General features: G+C 44.5%; 1 protein-coding gene across 1 annotated transcript in view; it reads left to right on the top strand.

Moving 5' to 3' along the window:
* Positions 1–12634, top strand: part of LOC135514564 (receptor-type tyrosine-protein phosphatase N2-like) — a 143683-nt gene that overhangs the window by 4244 nt on the left and 126805 nt on the right. Inside the window, exon 2 of the mRNA XM_064937996.1 lies at positions 11507–11557. Within this exon, the coding sequence (XP_064794068.1) occupies positions 11507–11557 (51 nt within the window). The remainder of the gene's footprint in view (positions 1–11506; positions 11558–12634) is intronic.

Genomic DNA, 12634 nt, shown 5'->3' with positions numbered 1-12634 from the left:
AGAGATACTGACCCTCAACCAAACTATAAACCTACTGGGAGATGACTAACTGCTGGCTTTTTGTGGCTTGTTGAAGTCTAAAAGTTATTTGGGGTGACTGACTCAATTTCCATAAAGTTAAGAACTAAAGAATGTCTAACTAACAGTTACTGAGAGGAATGTGTTGTGTGACCAATTTGAATGTAGGCTACTGTCATTCAAAAAGCATGGGTGCAGCCATCATTGGAATGTTTCCAACAGGCGTGACACTAAGGTATGACTTTTCATAAAGTAACCTCTGAACATGTCTCGTTTTTAGTTTTCCGTTGCAAAACGTTTTGCTACGGTGTACCGGTGCCGTAATGAATACATCCCTGAGCTCTGTCCTTCAGTAACAGGTATCTGTTCGGAACATGCAGATTGTAGCGTGGAAAATGGACTGTGTCCCAAATGGCACCCTATTCCCTATGATATAGTGCACTACTTTTGACCAAAGTAGTGCACTTTAAAGGGAGTAGGGTGCCATTTGGGAAGTGGACTTGGACTCTTGTTTGTTAGAGAGATAACAGATTAAAATTGTTATGCTGCATGGCAGCACTAAATCCAGGGTAACGACAGTGCTCTTTGCACACAGGGTGGAGTTGATTGAAAAATCCATTCCCATGTCCAGTTCTTATTTGTCTCGTGTGCCACCCACCACCTATTTAAGACTGCATTCATAATGGCCATGAAACCCACAGAGTAAGGCTCAGAGGGACACAAATGACAGATCAGGTTCAAAATACCATTCAGCAGATTAAAATCCATTCAGCTGTTGATTTCAAAATGACTAAAAAAATAGGATGAAACATGACTGTCTCTGAAATATTGTACAGCAACGTCTTCAGAGCCAAAATAGGGCCATGTTGAATACAAGAGAAAATGTTAGAGGAACATGGTTTGTAAACAAGGGCACACCTCAGGGAAAAGGATGGCCACTATTATTCATTCACTTTACAATAAGGGGTGGACAAGAATGACTCAAACTAAATGTCTAGTGACAAATATGGAGAAGGGTAGGATGTTGTTCAGTGGTGTAATTTTGCAATTAATGGATCCCCATTAGCTAACGCCGTAACGCTAGCCAATCTTCCTGGGGTCCAACACCAATTAACAAGACATTACAAACAACCACAATCAAGACTTCAAACATTCAACAAGTAGACAATACAGGTAATTAAAATACCTGACAGGAAACACATTTAACATTCAGTTGATGCTTTCTATTTGTTGTCCAGTCATTACGGTCTATCACATTAGATGTTCTTTCTATTTCCTGTCCAGTCATACGGTCTATCACATTAGATGTTCTTTCTATTTGTTGTCCAGTCATATGGTCTATCACATTAGATGTTCTTTCTATTTCCTGTCCAGTCATACGGTCTATCACATTAGATGTTCTTTCTATTTCCTGTCCAGTCATACGGTCTATCACATTAGATGTTCTTTCTATTTGTTGTCCAGTCATATGGTCTATCACATTAGATGTTCTTTCTATTTGTTGTCCAGTCATATGGTCTATCACATTAGATGTTCTTTCTATTTCCTGTCCAGTCATATGGTCTATCACATTAGATGTTCTTCATTTTTTTTCTTGAAGGTGGATTTACTTTATGCCTGAAAAATATGGCTTGGTAAAAAAGTTCCATTCAGCTATAGCTCTATATAAAACTGTAGATTTAAGTCGATTCGTCCTTGGATTGAGTTGTTTTAGCTGCCCTGAATTTGCCTGTCTGGTTTGGTGGTTATGCGTGTTGCAAAGTATGTACTAGTTGGACTGAAAAATACATTTTTTTAATAAAAAAAAAATATATAACATTCCCAAAGAGAACCAGAAGACTGGATAGTAATTTGTTTTTAACATGAATCCATGAGAGATTCTGATGCATTTGATTAATATCCATTCAGTTAGTGTAGTGGATGGAGTACTCAGGTATATGTCAGATACCCACTTGTTTTTCGAAGGGCATTGAGTATACTCACTTCTTAATCCCCACGATGAGTGTCAAAGTAGTGTGGTGGAGATATAAACTGTATCAATTAATAAGGCTGATGGAATAGATCTTCCCGATTTAGGCGCAGGTCGGCCTACGGCAATATTTGGAAGTCTTTGGAAAAGAATTGCCTCCACGTTTCTATAGTGAGATTTTGGCTATAAGCAACTTTGAAGCAAGGTACGACATGCAGGTTTCAAACAATTAAGGAACAGGAAAAATATAGCGATGCTTATGAAAGGTCTAACTGTTGTCTTCTGGTAGATGGAAAGGCTCTCAAACATTCTCTATTAAATGTTAACTAGCTACATATAATGATGTACGGTGAGAATCGAGAAGCTAGTTCAGGGAGTGAATACCTTTTAATAAATAAACGAACACAACAAGAAACGCGAACAGCTCACCAACATGACAGAGAAACGGGAACAATGACGACTGGGGAAGAAACCAAAGGGAGTGACATATAAAGGGCAGGTAATCAAGGAGGTGATGGAGTTCAGGTGAGTGTCATTATGTGCAGATGCGCGTAATGCTGGCGACAAGTGTGCGCCATAACGAGCAGCCTGGTGACCTAGAGGCCGGAGAGGGAGCACACGTGACAGTATCCCCTCCCCGGCACGCGGCTCTAGCCGCAGGACGCCGACCAAGATGATGATCCCAGGGATCAGGAGCGGACTTGTCACCTCTGCTAAGGTGAGGGAACCTGTTCATCCGCGTTCGGCTCCAGTCACAGGATGCCAACCACAGGGACGATCCCAGGGATCCGGTGAGGACCGGTCGCCTCCGCTGAGGCGCAGAAACCTGACAACCGGCTGAGCAGTGAGAACCCGATGAGCTGGCTGAGACCTACCTGGTGGCCTCAGTTGAGGCATGGGAGCCTATCAAACCCGCTGAGGCATGGTGAGCCTATCAAACCCGCTGAGGCATGGTGAGCCTATCAAACCCGCTGAGGCATGGTGAGCCTATGAAACCCGCTGAGGCATGGTGAGCCTATGAAACCCGCTGAGGCATGGTGAGCCTATGAAACCCGCTGAGGCATGGTGAGCCTATGAAACCCGCTGAGGCATGGTGAGCCTATGAAACCCGCTGAGGCATGGTGAGCCTATGAAACCCGCTGAGGCATGGTGAGCCTATGAAACCCGCTGAGGCATGGTGAGCCTATGAAACCCGCTGAGGCATGGTGAGCCTATCAAATCAAATTTATTTATATAGCCCTTCGTACATCAGCTGATATCTCAAAGTGCTGTACAGAAACCCAGCCTAAAACCCCAAACAGCAAGCAATGCAGGTGTAGAAGCACGGTGGCTAGGAAAAACTCCCTAGAAAGGCCAAAACCTAGGAAGAAACCAAGAGAGGAACCAGGCTATGTGGGGTGGCCAGTCCTCTTCTGGCTGTGCCGGGTGGAGATTATAACAGAACATGGCTAAGATGTTCAAATGTTCATAAATGACCAGCATGGTCAAATAATAATAATCACAGGCAGAACAGTTGAAACTGGAGCAGCAGCATGGCCAGGTGGACTGGGGACAGCAAGGAGTCATCCTGTCAGGTAGTCCTGAGGTATGGTCCTAGGGCTCAGGTCCTCTGAGAGAGAGAAAGAAAGAGAGAATTAGAGAGAGCATACTTAAATTCACACAGGACACCGGATAGGACAGGAGAAGTACTCCAGATATAACAAACTGACCCTAACTCCCCGACACATAAACTACTGCAGCATAAATACTGGAGGCTGAGACAGGAGGGGTCAGGAGACACTGTGGCCCCATCCGATGACACCCACAGACAGGGCCAAACAGGAAGGATATAACCCCACCCACTTTGCCAAAGCACAGCCCCCACACCACTAGAGGGATATCTTCAACCACCAACTTACCATCCTGAGACAAGGCCGAGTATAGCCCACAAAGATCTCCGCCACGACACAACCCAAGGGGGATCTCCGCCACGACACAACCCGTTACGCACATCTGTAGGCTCCCGCTGAGGCATGGGAGCCTACAAACTCGCTGAGGCATGAGAACCTACAAACTTGCTGAGGCCTCCCAGGTCGTTCCGACTCCAACACCCGGACCCAACATCACCTCCAACACAAAAACTAACAAAAAAAAACACTCCCTGATGCTTCCCTTTGAGTCGTCATTCTGTAACGATGTACTCTGAGAGTCAGGAAGCAAGTTCAGGGAGTGAATACGTTTAATAAATAAACGCACACAACAAGAAACACGAACAGTGCACCAACATGACACAGAAACAAGAACAATGACGACTGGAGAGGAAACCAAAGGGAGTGACATATAAAGGGCAGGTAATCAAGGAGGTAATGGAGTTCAGGTGAGTGTCATTATGCGAAGATGTGCGTAACGCTGGTGACAGGCGTGCGCCATATCGAGCAGCCTGGTGACCTAGAGGCCGGAGAGGGAGCACACGTGCCACTCCAAAGTAGCCTATGACTACCTGGCAGAACGATATGATAATTATTTTCATCAATCCACTGGCTACAGGAACACTGCTAACCAAACAACAGTGCTAGATGCCTGTGCACTGGAATTAAAGGGTAACTACACTCAAAAAGGCACATTTCTTAGAATTTTTTTCTTCCCTCTCTCTCTCTCTCTCTCTCTCTCTCTCTCTCTTGCTCTCTCTCTCTCTCTCTCGCTCTCTCTCCTGAGTCTTATGATGGTTGATAGTCAGTGAGTGTAGCCTACATATTGTAATCAAGGTAAGTTTTTATCAGTTACCGCATGACTGTAATGTGCATAATATGACATAGGCTACATTTTAAAAAGCTAGCTGTGTTGGTTGGATAATAAACATCATCTTTGATCTCTTGATCAGTCTTTGTATATTCCGTAGGTGTGGCCAGGCTCTCTCAGTCTTCAACGATTATTTAAACAAATGTTATGTCAGTCGCGGGACACAGACTTTATAGACAATAGACACAGTAGAGATGGGGGTTTGAGCTGAAGTTTGTCTGAAAATGTCTAGTTTGCCCGACTAGTGCTACCCAGAGTTAGTTGCTCTTTGACACTTTTCCTCAAAGTTAATGGGAATAAAAGGATGAATTTCAGGAGGCAGTACTTTGATTAATAACGGTCAGTTAGCTGGGATGAGCTCTTCAGTGCTCCTTGATGATACCAATAAACAAGAGATGTTTAACTGTCTAATACACAGAGATCTCATTTTCCAGATGGTCAAACTTGATTAATTTGCCAGTAAAGATCAAATCACAGACAGCTCGTGTGGAAAAACACCCACCGTGTTGTTATTGATTCATTTGTCAGAATGACTTTTTTATATTACCGTGGTTTTAGTAGTTACATCCTTCAATGTGTTGTGGCTGTATAAAACACATATTGGTTACACTTTACTTAGTGGTGATATGTAGCATTAAAAAAAACTTCAGAAATGCTTTATATGCACGTCATAGAGGCATAACGCTCTACATATCAGCACTAAAGTGTTCAGGTTATAACTTAGCCTCACATTCAACTCCAGGTCTCCCTGAGTTTCCCCCAAGGTTGCTTCTGTGCTCATCAGGTTGATCGGTATGCCAGCTCTCCTCCTCGTGTTAGTTTAGGTGCTGTCTTCTTCTTCAGCAGCCCACTCACATACACAGGAAGGAGCGGAGTAGAGCTGACTCCTTCGTCAGTAGCAGGCCCAAAATAAAAAGGAGTGTGAGTCTCTCTGTCTTGTGTGCATGTAGCCATACTGACTAAGAGAGTACAGTATGTGTAGCTCTTCTTAGTCATACAAGTACACCCGGAATCTCCATTCACACGCCACTTCAAAAGAGCACTATTATTCAATACTTTAAAAACATTTCCGTACTTAAAAAAAAAATCAATTTCAAACACACATACTCTAATTTTAGTGAGTGTTGCTGGCGTGTGTGTAATGGATTCACAGCAGCACAAAGGCTGTAGAAACACCAACTACAGAAGGTGGTGACTTACTGTATGTATGATGCACATCGTGTCTTCACTCTTCATAATGTCAGAGAGCCATACCTCCCTGCCTGGGGTGTCTTATGTGCACTATGGAGTGTGCTACCAGTGGTGGTGGGGTGCTGCTGCAGTATGACAGCAATAAGACACATTATCTGCATCCCAAATGGCACCCTAATCCCACAGGGCTCTGGTCAAGAGTAGCGCACTACATAGGGAATAGGGTGCTATTTGGGACACAACCTTAGAATGCCAGCAGCCCCACACCACACTAAACAAACAAAAATATGTGAAAATATGTGTTCAGGAAGCACTTGGGAGAAAAGCAGTCCTAAAAACCTAGAGATAACAAACAAACTATTTATATCAACTCAAGAAACTGCAACATTGAGGAAAGTGGACCCGCCCACATCCCATTCCCATGTCATACAGTTACCCCCTCTTTCCCCTCTCCTCTTTCCTCCTCCCCTTTCCCCCTCTCCCCTTCTCTCCTTTCCCTCTCCCCCCTCCTCCTTCACTCCACCCCTCCTTTACAGGTGTAAAGATTTGTCTGAAACAGCCTGAAGTCTGTATATTGCCAGATTTCTGCTAAGAAGACATTTAAAATACTCCTCCACTGGAGTGCTGTACTAAACTATCCTACGCCTTGACCTCCTTCTCCCCTCTCTCTCCAGATTAAATTCTATGACTAGTGAGGTCCAGCCACCCGACAACCTGCCCGCTCGACGCCATCCTCTCCTCCCTTCTGGAGACCTTCTCCCATTTCTCACTTCACTCATCTATGACCACTGGCTGCGACCCTCTGACTTCAAAAAGGCCGGAGTCGCTCCCCTCCTTAAGAAACTAACACTTGACTCCTCTGATGTCAAAAACTACAGACCGGTATCTCTTCTTTCTATTCTTTCTAAAACACGTGAGTGTGCTGTCTCTGACCAACTCTCTAAGAACAATCATCTTGACCCTAACCAGTCAGGCTTCAAGACTGCTCTCCTCTGTGTCACGGAGGCTCTCTGCACTGCCAAAGCTGACTCTCTCCTCTGTTCTCATCCTCCTAGATCTATCCACTCCCTTCAACACCGTGAACCATCAGATCCTCCTCTCCACTCTCTCAGGGCATCTCAGGTTCTGCACTCTTGGATTACATCCTACCTGGCAGGTCGTTCCTTCCAGGTGACATGGAGAGTTTCTGTGTCTGCACCACGTACTCTCACAACCGGCCCACCACATCAAACTCAACCTCGACAAGACAGAGCTTGTCCAGGAAAGGCCTGCCCACTCCAAGACCTCTCCATCATTTTTGACAACCCGACGGCCCCCCTCCCAGAGTGCAAATAACCTTTGTGTGACCCTGGACTACACCCTGTTGTTCTCTGCAAACATCAAAGTAGTGACTCGCTCCTCCAGGTTGATGCTCTACAACATTCGTAGAGTACGACCCTACTTCACACAGGAAGCGGCGCAGGTCCTAATCCAGGCACTTGTCATCTCCCTTCTGGACCATTCGCAACTTGCTGTTGGCTGGGCTCCCGCTTGAGTCATCAAACCCCTGCAACTTATCCAGAACACTGCAGTCTGCCTGGTGATCAACCTTCCCAAGTTCTCTCATGTCACCGTGCTACTCCACACACTCCACTGACTTCCAGTCGAAGCTCGCTTCCACTACAAGACCATGGTACTTTCCTACGGAGAAGCAAGAAGAACTGCCCCTCCCTACCTTCAGGCTCTGCTCAAACCCTACACCCCAACCCGAGCACTCCATTTTGCCACCTCTGGTCCCTCGGCCCTCCCACCCTTATGGGAGGGTATCACCCACCCACTCAGCCCAGTCCAAGCTCTTCTCTGACATGACACCAATGCTTAATTTGTAAATCGGAAGGTCCCGGAACACATAGTGAGCGCGAAAGGTGGGGGGGTTGTTATCTAGGAGACTCCGAGGTACAGGAACACATTGAGAGAAAAAAGTGTCAAATACAACACAGCAGCGCAGCAGACAGAGTGAACAGCCAAGTAGCCTACTGTCTATGGTGGTGAAACGGACAGCACTCTCCGAGGTGCTGATTAATTCAAAGCATTTTAGACGTCACTGCAGTAGGCCCACATACTTGAGTATAGCTGCGGGGCTAACACAAGTCTGAATTTCTTATGGCCTCATTTTCTAGACAATCAATGTACAGCAACATTTTTAGACGACACTGCAGAACACCATCCATATGCATATGCACACATACTCCGCTGTGGGGCTTACAACGCCCCAATTTCACATCATTTTCAAGACATCAATGTAGCAGTAGAACAAATGTCACAATATCGGAATATAACTTCAAATAAAATAAATCAATGTAGACTAGAGCAGAACACACATATGGGAATATGTCGGCCTCCTGCCTTTGTGATAATATGAAGCACATATTCAGAATACCTTCACAGTACAGAACACATTTGTAAAGAAAAGAAAATGTCCTACCTTAGTTTTCAAAACATCCCACAATGACTCTCCTCATGTCAAATCCATTTAACTCCCGATAGTCAATTTCTTGCTCAAGGCCATGAGCGGGCCTGTGGCTGTGACGTTTAGCCTCCTTCTAAAGCAGTTCTGAAGACTCTGGCTGTAGTGTCTATATATTTTTTTTTTTTCATTTTGAGTGTTAACTATAACCTGGGTGTCTTCATTAGCCTTGTCTACAAGGCTTGCTGCCACCAAACGCGCCTTGTTTCGGGTATGTTCAAAAACTTTTTTTTTTTTAAATTTTTTTAACGTCTGATGCATAGGATGATAATTTACTGTACATTCCACCCACTCTTTTGCTATTTTAATCCCTCCAGTCATTTCTAGACCCAATCCCCATACCTCTTTTTGCATGTTCTACAGCTAATTTTAGAATTCTGCATGACAAACCAGCGGTTATATGTTTGCTTGTTATTGAACTGCAAATTGCTCCTGCTCCGAGCCGGTGGTGATGTTGAACTGGCTGGATTAGTAGCGCTGCGAGCTAAGACATCGCCATGAGGACCAGTTTGCCCCTCAATTCTCTCCTCCGGTACGGACAGTTCTCTGGCTCGTTCTGGGTTCGATCCACCATCTTTCGCTGGACTTTTGGACTTGAGAAATATTACCAAACTCTATTGTCTATTCTTATCCATTTTTATTTGGCTTTCCCGCGGTTCAAATTCAGTAGGCAGATGACTAGCCTAGGCTATGTAATGTGATTACTTAGGGACCTCTTCACTAGCTGACCACCACTACCAAGACCTGTGTCAAGATTAGTTATTTACCCCACCGGCCCTGCCCATAACCTCCATGTACAAATAAGAGAGCAGGTCTGGAAACCGTGTGGCAGGATAGGATGATTACACAAAAGGATCACCGCGCCTTTACATTATGGTCTTTCTAGGAGGCGGGAGAAATAACGAGGAGGCAACTTGATTTAATGATGATTGCTTTCATTTAAATACCTACAGTGTGAACTGTGAAACAATTAATAAATCATGCCCCGAGAGGTACCGGATGTATGCAAATTGGTGCCTAAACAAAGAAAGTAAAATCTGAGAGGTACCGGATTCTATTCCGGCAGGATCCAGTTTAAATTAAGCAGTGCGTGGTACCCCACGTAGTGAGGTGCGTACTGGCGACAGAGTAGTCAGGCGCAGGAGAGCAAAAACTGATTTACAACGGTGTCGTTTAATAACACATAAACCACCGTCAACAGAACAATACATAAAATGGGTCAAACAAAACCCGATAATCACCAGAATACCGTGCACAAACACTACATGAAAACAATTACGGAGAAGGGCAGAACAGAACAGAGGGTTACATTCACAACATGTAATTGATGGAATTGGAACCAGGTGTGATGGGAGACAAGACAAAACCAATGGAAAATGAAAAGTGGATCAGCGATGGCTGGAAGGTTGATGGCTGGAAGGTTGGTGACTTCGACCGCCGAACACGGAGGGGGACCAACTTCGGCGGAAGTCGTGACACCCCAACGTTGGAACCAGCATATCTCTAAAGCTAGGACAGCCGATTCCTTGCCCATCTTCCCGAAATAGTCTGAAACCCTACCTCCTCAAAAGGTATCTGGATAAGAGCTTCTGCTAAATGACTTAAATGTAAACACAGAAACAGCAGCCCCCAGCAGCCTGCTCCTCTGTGTTGATGGATCACCCTGGAACACTGTGTGTCCAAAATGGCACCCAATTCTCTATTTAGTGTATCACTTGTGCACTATGTAGGGAATAGGGTGCCATTTGGGCCATTTATGTTTTCCGACTGGCCTAAATGTTAACGTAGGATAATGGCCCCTTCTGTAGCTGTGAAACGCAGTGCTGCATGACGCTGTAATCCATGACACCCAGTCGACCACCCATGCAGGAAGGTGACTCACCACTGGGATATTGTTTTGTACATCTCAGCTCTTTTTCTAGACTTAGCTATCTATAGAAAGCTGAGATATACAGTACAATATGTAGGCAACTCTTGATGGGTCTTACGATACCCTGACATTATGAAGATGTATGATGGCACCTTTTACCTGATTAGAGAATCAAATCAAATCGTATTTGTCACTTGCGCCGAATACAACAGGTGTAGGTAGACCTTACCGTGAAATGCTTACATACAAGCCTTTAACCAACAATGCAGTTCAAGAAATAGAGTGAAGAAAAAAAAATAAAAAATTAATAAAAAAAGAAACACAAGAAAATGACATAATAGCGAGGCTATAGACAGGGGTACCTGTATCGAGTCAATGCGTGGGGGTACAGGTTGGTCCAGGTCATTTGTAAAGTGACTATGCATAGATAATAGACAGCAAGTAGCAGCAGTGTAAAAACAAAGGGGGGATCAATGTAAATAGTCCAGGTGGCCAATTGATTTATTGTTCAGCAGTCTTATGGCTTGGGGGTAGAAGCTGTTAAAGAGTCTTTTGATCCCAGACTTCGCGCTCCGGTACCGCTTGCCGTGCGATAGCAGTTTAGTCCCAGGTTCCTTAGCTTAGTGATGTGCTTTGTGGGTACTGGTGGTGTTGAATGCTGAGCTGTAGTCATTGAACAGCATTCTCACGTAGGTGTTCTTTTTGTCCAGGTGGGAAAGGGCCGTGTGGAGTGCGATTGAGATTGCGTCATCTGTGGATCTGTTGGGGTGGTATGCAAATTGGAGTGGGTCTCGGGTTTCCTTCATGATGGTATGATGTGAGCCATGACCAGCCTTTCAAATCACTTCATGGCTCCCGAAGTGAGTGCTACGGGACGGTGATCATTTAAGCAGGTTACCTTCGCTTTCTTGGGCACAAGGACAATGGTGGTCTGTTTGAAACATGTTGGTATTGCAGACTTGGTCAGGGAGAGGTTGAAAATGTCAGTGAAGACACTTGCCAGTTGGTCCACGCATGCTTTGAGTACCCATCCTGGTAATCCGTCTGGCTCCGCGGCTTTGTGAATGTTGACCTGTTTGAAGGTCTTGCTCTATGCTTAATGGTTGAATTCATTTTGATTTCATATTGCGCTTTTAATGTATTTCTTATATTATTTTCTCCTCTTTTCCAACAGGTTGTCTGTTTGAGAACAAGTTGTGCACTCCTTACGAGATCTGTGTCAACGGTAAGGTATTTTCATTTCTCTCAGAAAGAAACCATGCAACTCTAAAATAGAGATCACAAATCAAAGCTCAAATATATTTAATCTGAAAGGAAATTGGACATTCATGGCACAATATCAGAGAAAGTGTTGATGATCAATTTCTCCTCACTTCTCCTAATGAATGGTTGGTTCAGAACACAGGCTATAAATAGATTATATTTCTATGGTATAGAATGTACAGCTGGTCAGTTCTGAATACATAGGTCAGCCACAGGAAATAATAGCTAAGAGAACAATTACAGTCAGACACAGCTTGGCGAGATGGAGTCCACCTCTCTTCCTGTGTGCTCTCTTTGGGCCTCTACTCCCTCAGTAAGAATTTGTTTAGGCTTCGTCCCAAATGACACTTTCTTCCCATTATAAAGCACGACCTTTGACCAGAGCCCTTTCAGCCCTGGTCAAAATATGGAATAGGGTGCCATTTGGCACACAGCCATACTAATTTCCTGTCTGTGTGGTGGCCTTTTTCTCATTTGAAATGTGGCCTCGTCTCTAATCTCATTCTGATAGGAATATAATAATGCCTTGTGCTATGGGGGAAAATCATATTCATAGATAAACAATTTTTTGGCCCAGCTCAGCTAAGCTCTCAGTCTGTGTTTTGTCTGCGCTGGTTGCCTCCTGAGTATGGCCTGGTTTAACAGGCCATATGTCGTAGGAACACTCTCCTAAGACAGGGATTCAAGTGCAAACTGTATGATGGATTTTATGGATAGACATTATGTCCAGGAGCTCCATCTGTCCAGTTCGGCTGCTCCAGTCTAGAGCATATGGGAGCATCCCAACCTTGAGGTGAACACACCTTCTTCCCATAGATTCACTAGAGCATAGCCCCTCAGACAATCATTTGATGGTTCTACCTCTCTTGACCTGATTACACATGTTTTTGAGGGATTATTATAAACCGTTCATGTTTTTTCCTGATGGATATTTGATTCATTTGATCGAACTGATGACATAGTAGGCATGCGAGGGACATGAGAGAGGTATGTTGTATTATAGGGGTTGCTGTTCACACCCCTCATAACTCACTCAGTC

The sequence above is a fragment of the Oncorhynchus masou genome, chromosome 3 (genome assembly GCF_036934945.1).
Source record: "Oncorhynchus masou masou isolate Uvic2021 chromosome 3, UVic_Omas_1.1, whole genome shotgun sequence".
Classification (NCBI taxonomy): Eukaryota; Metazoa; Chordata; class Actinopteri; order Salmoniformes; family Salmonidae; genus Oncorhynchus; species Oncorhynchus masou.
Note: the sequence above shows the minus strand (reverse complement) of the source record. Positions and strands in the feature narration are given on the sequence as shown.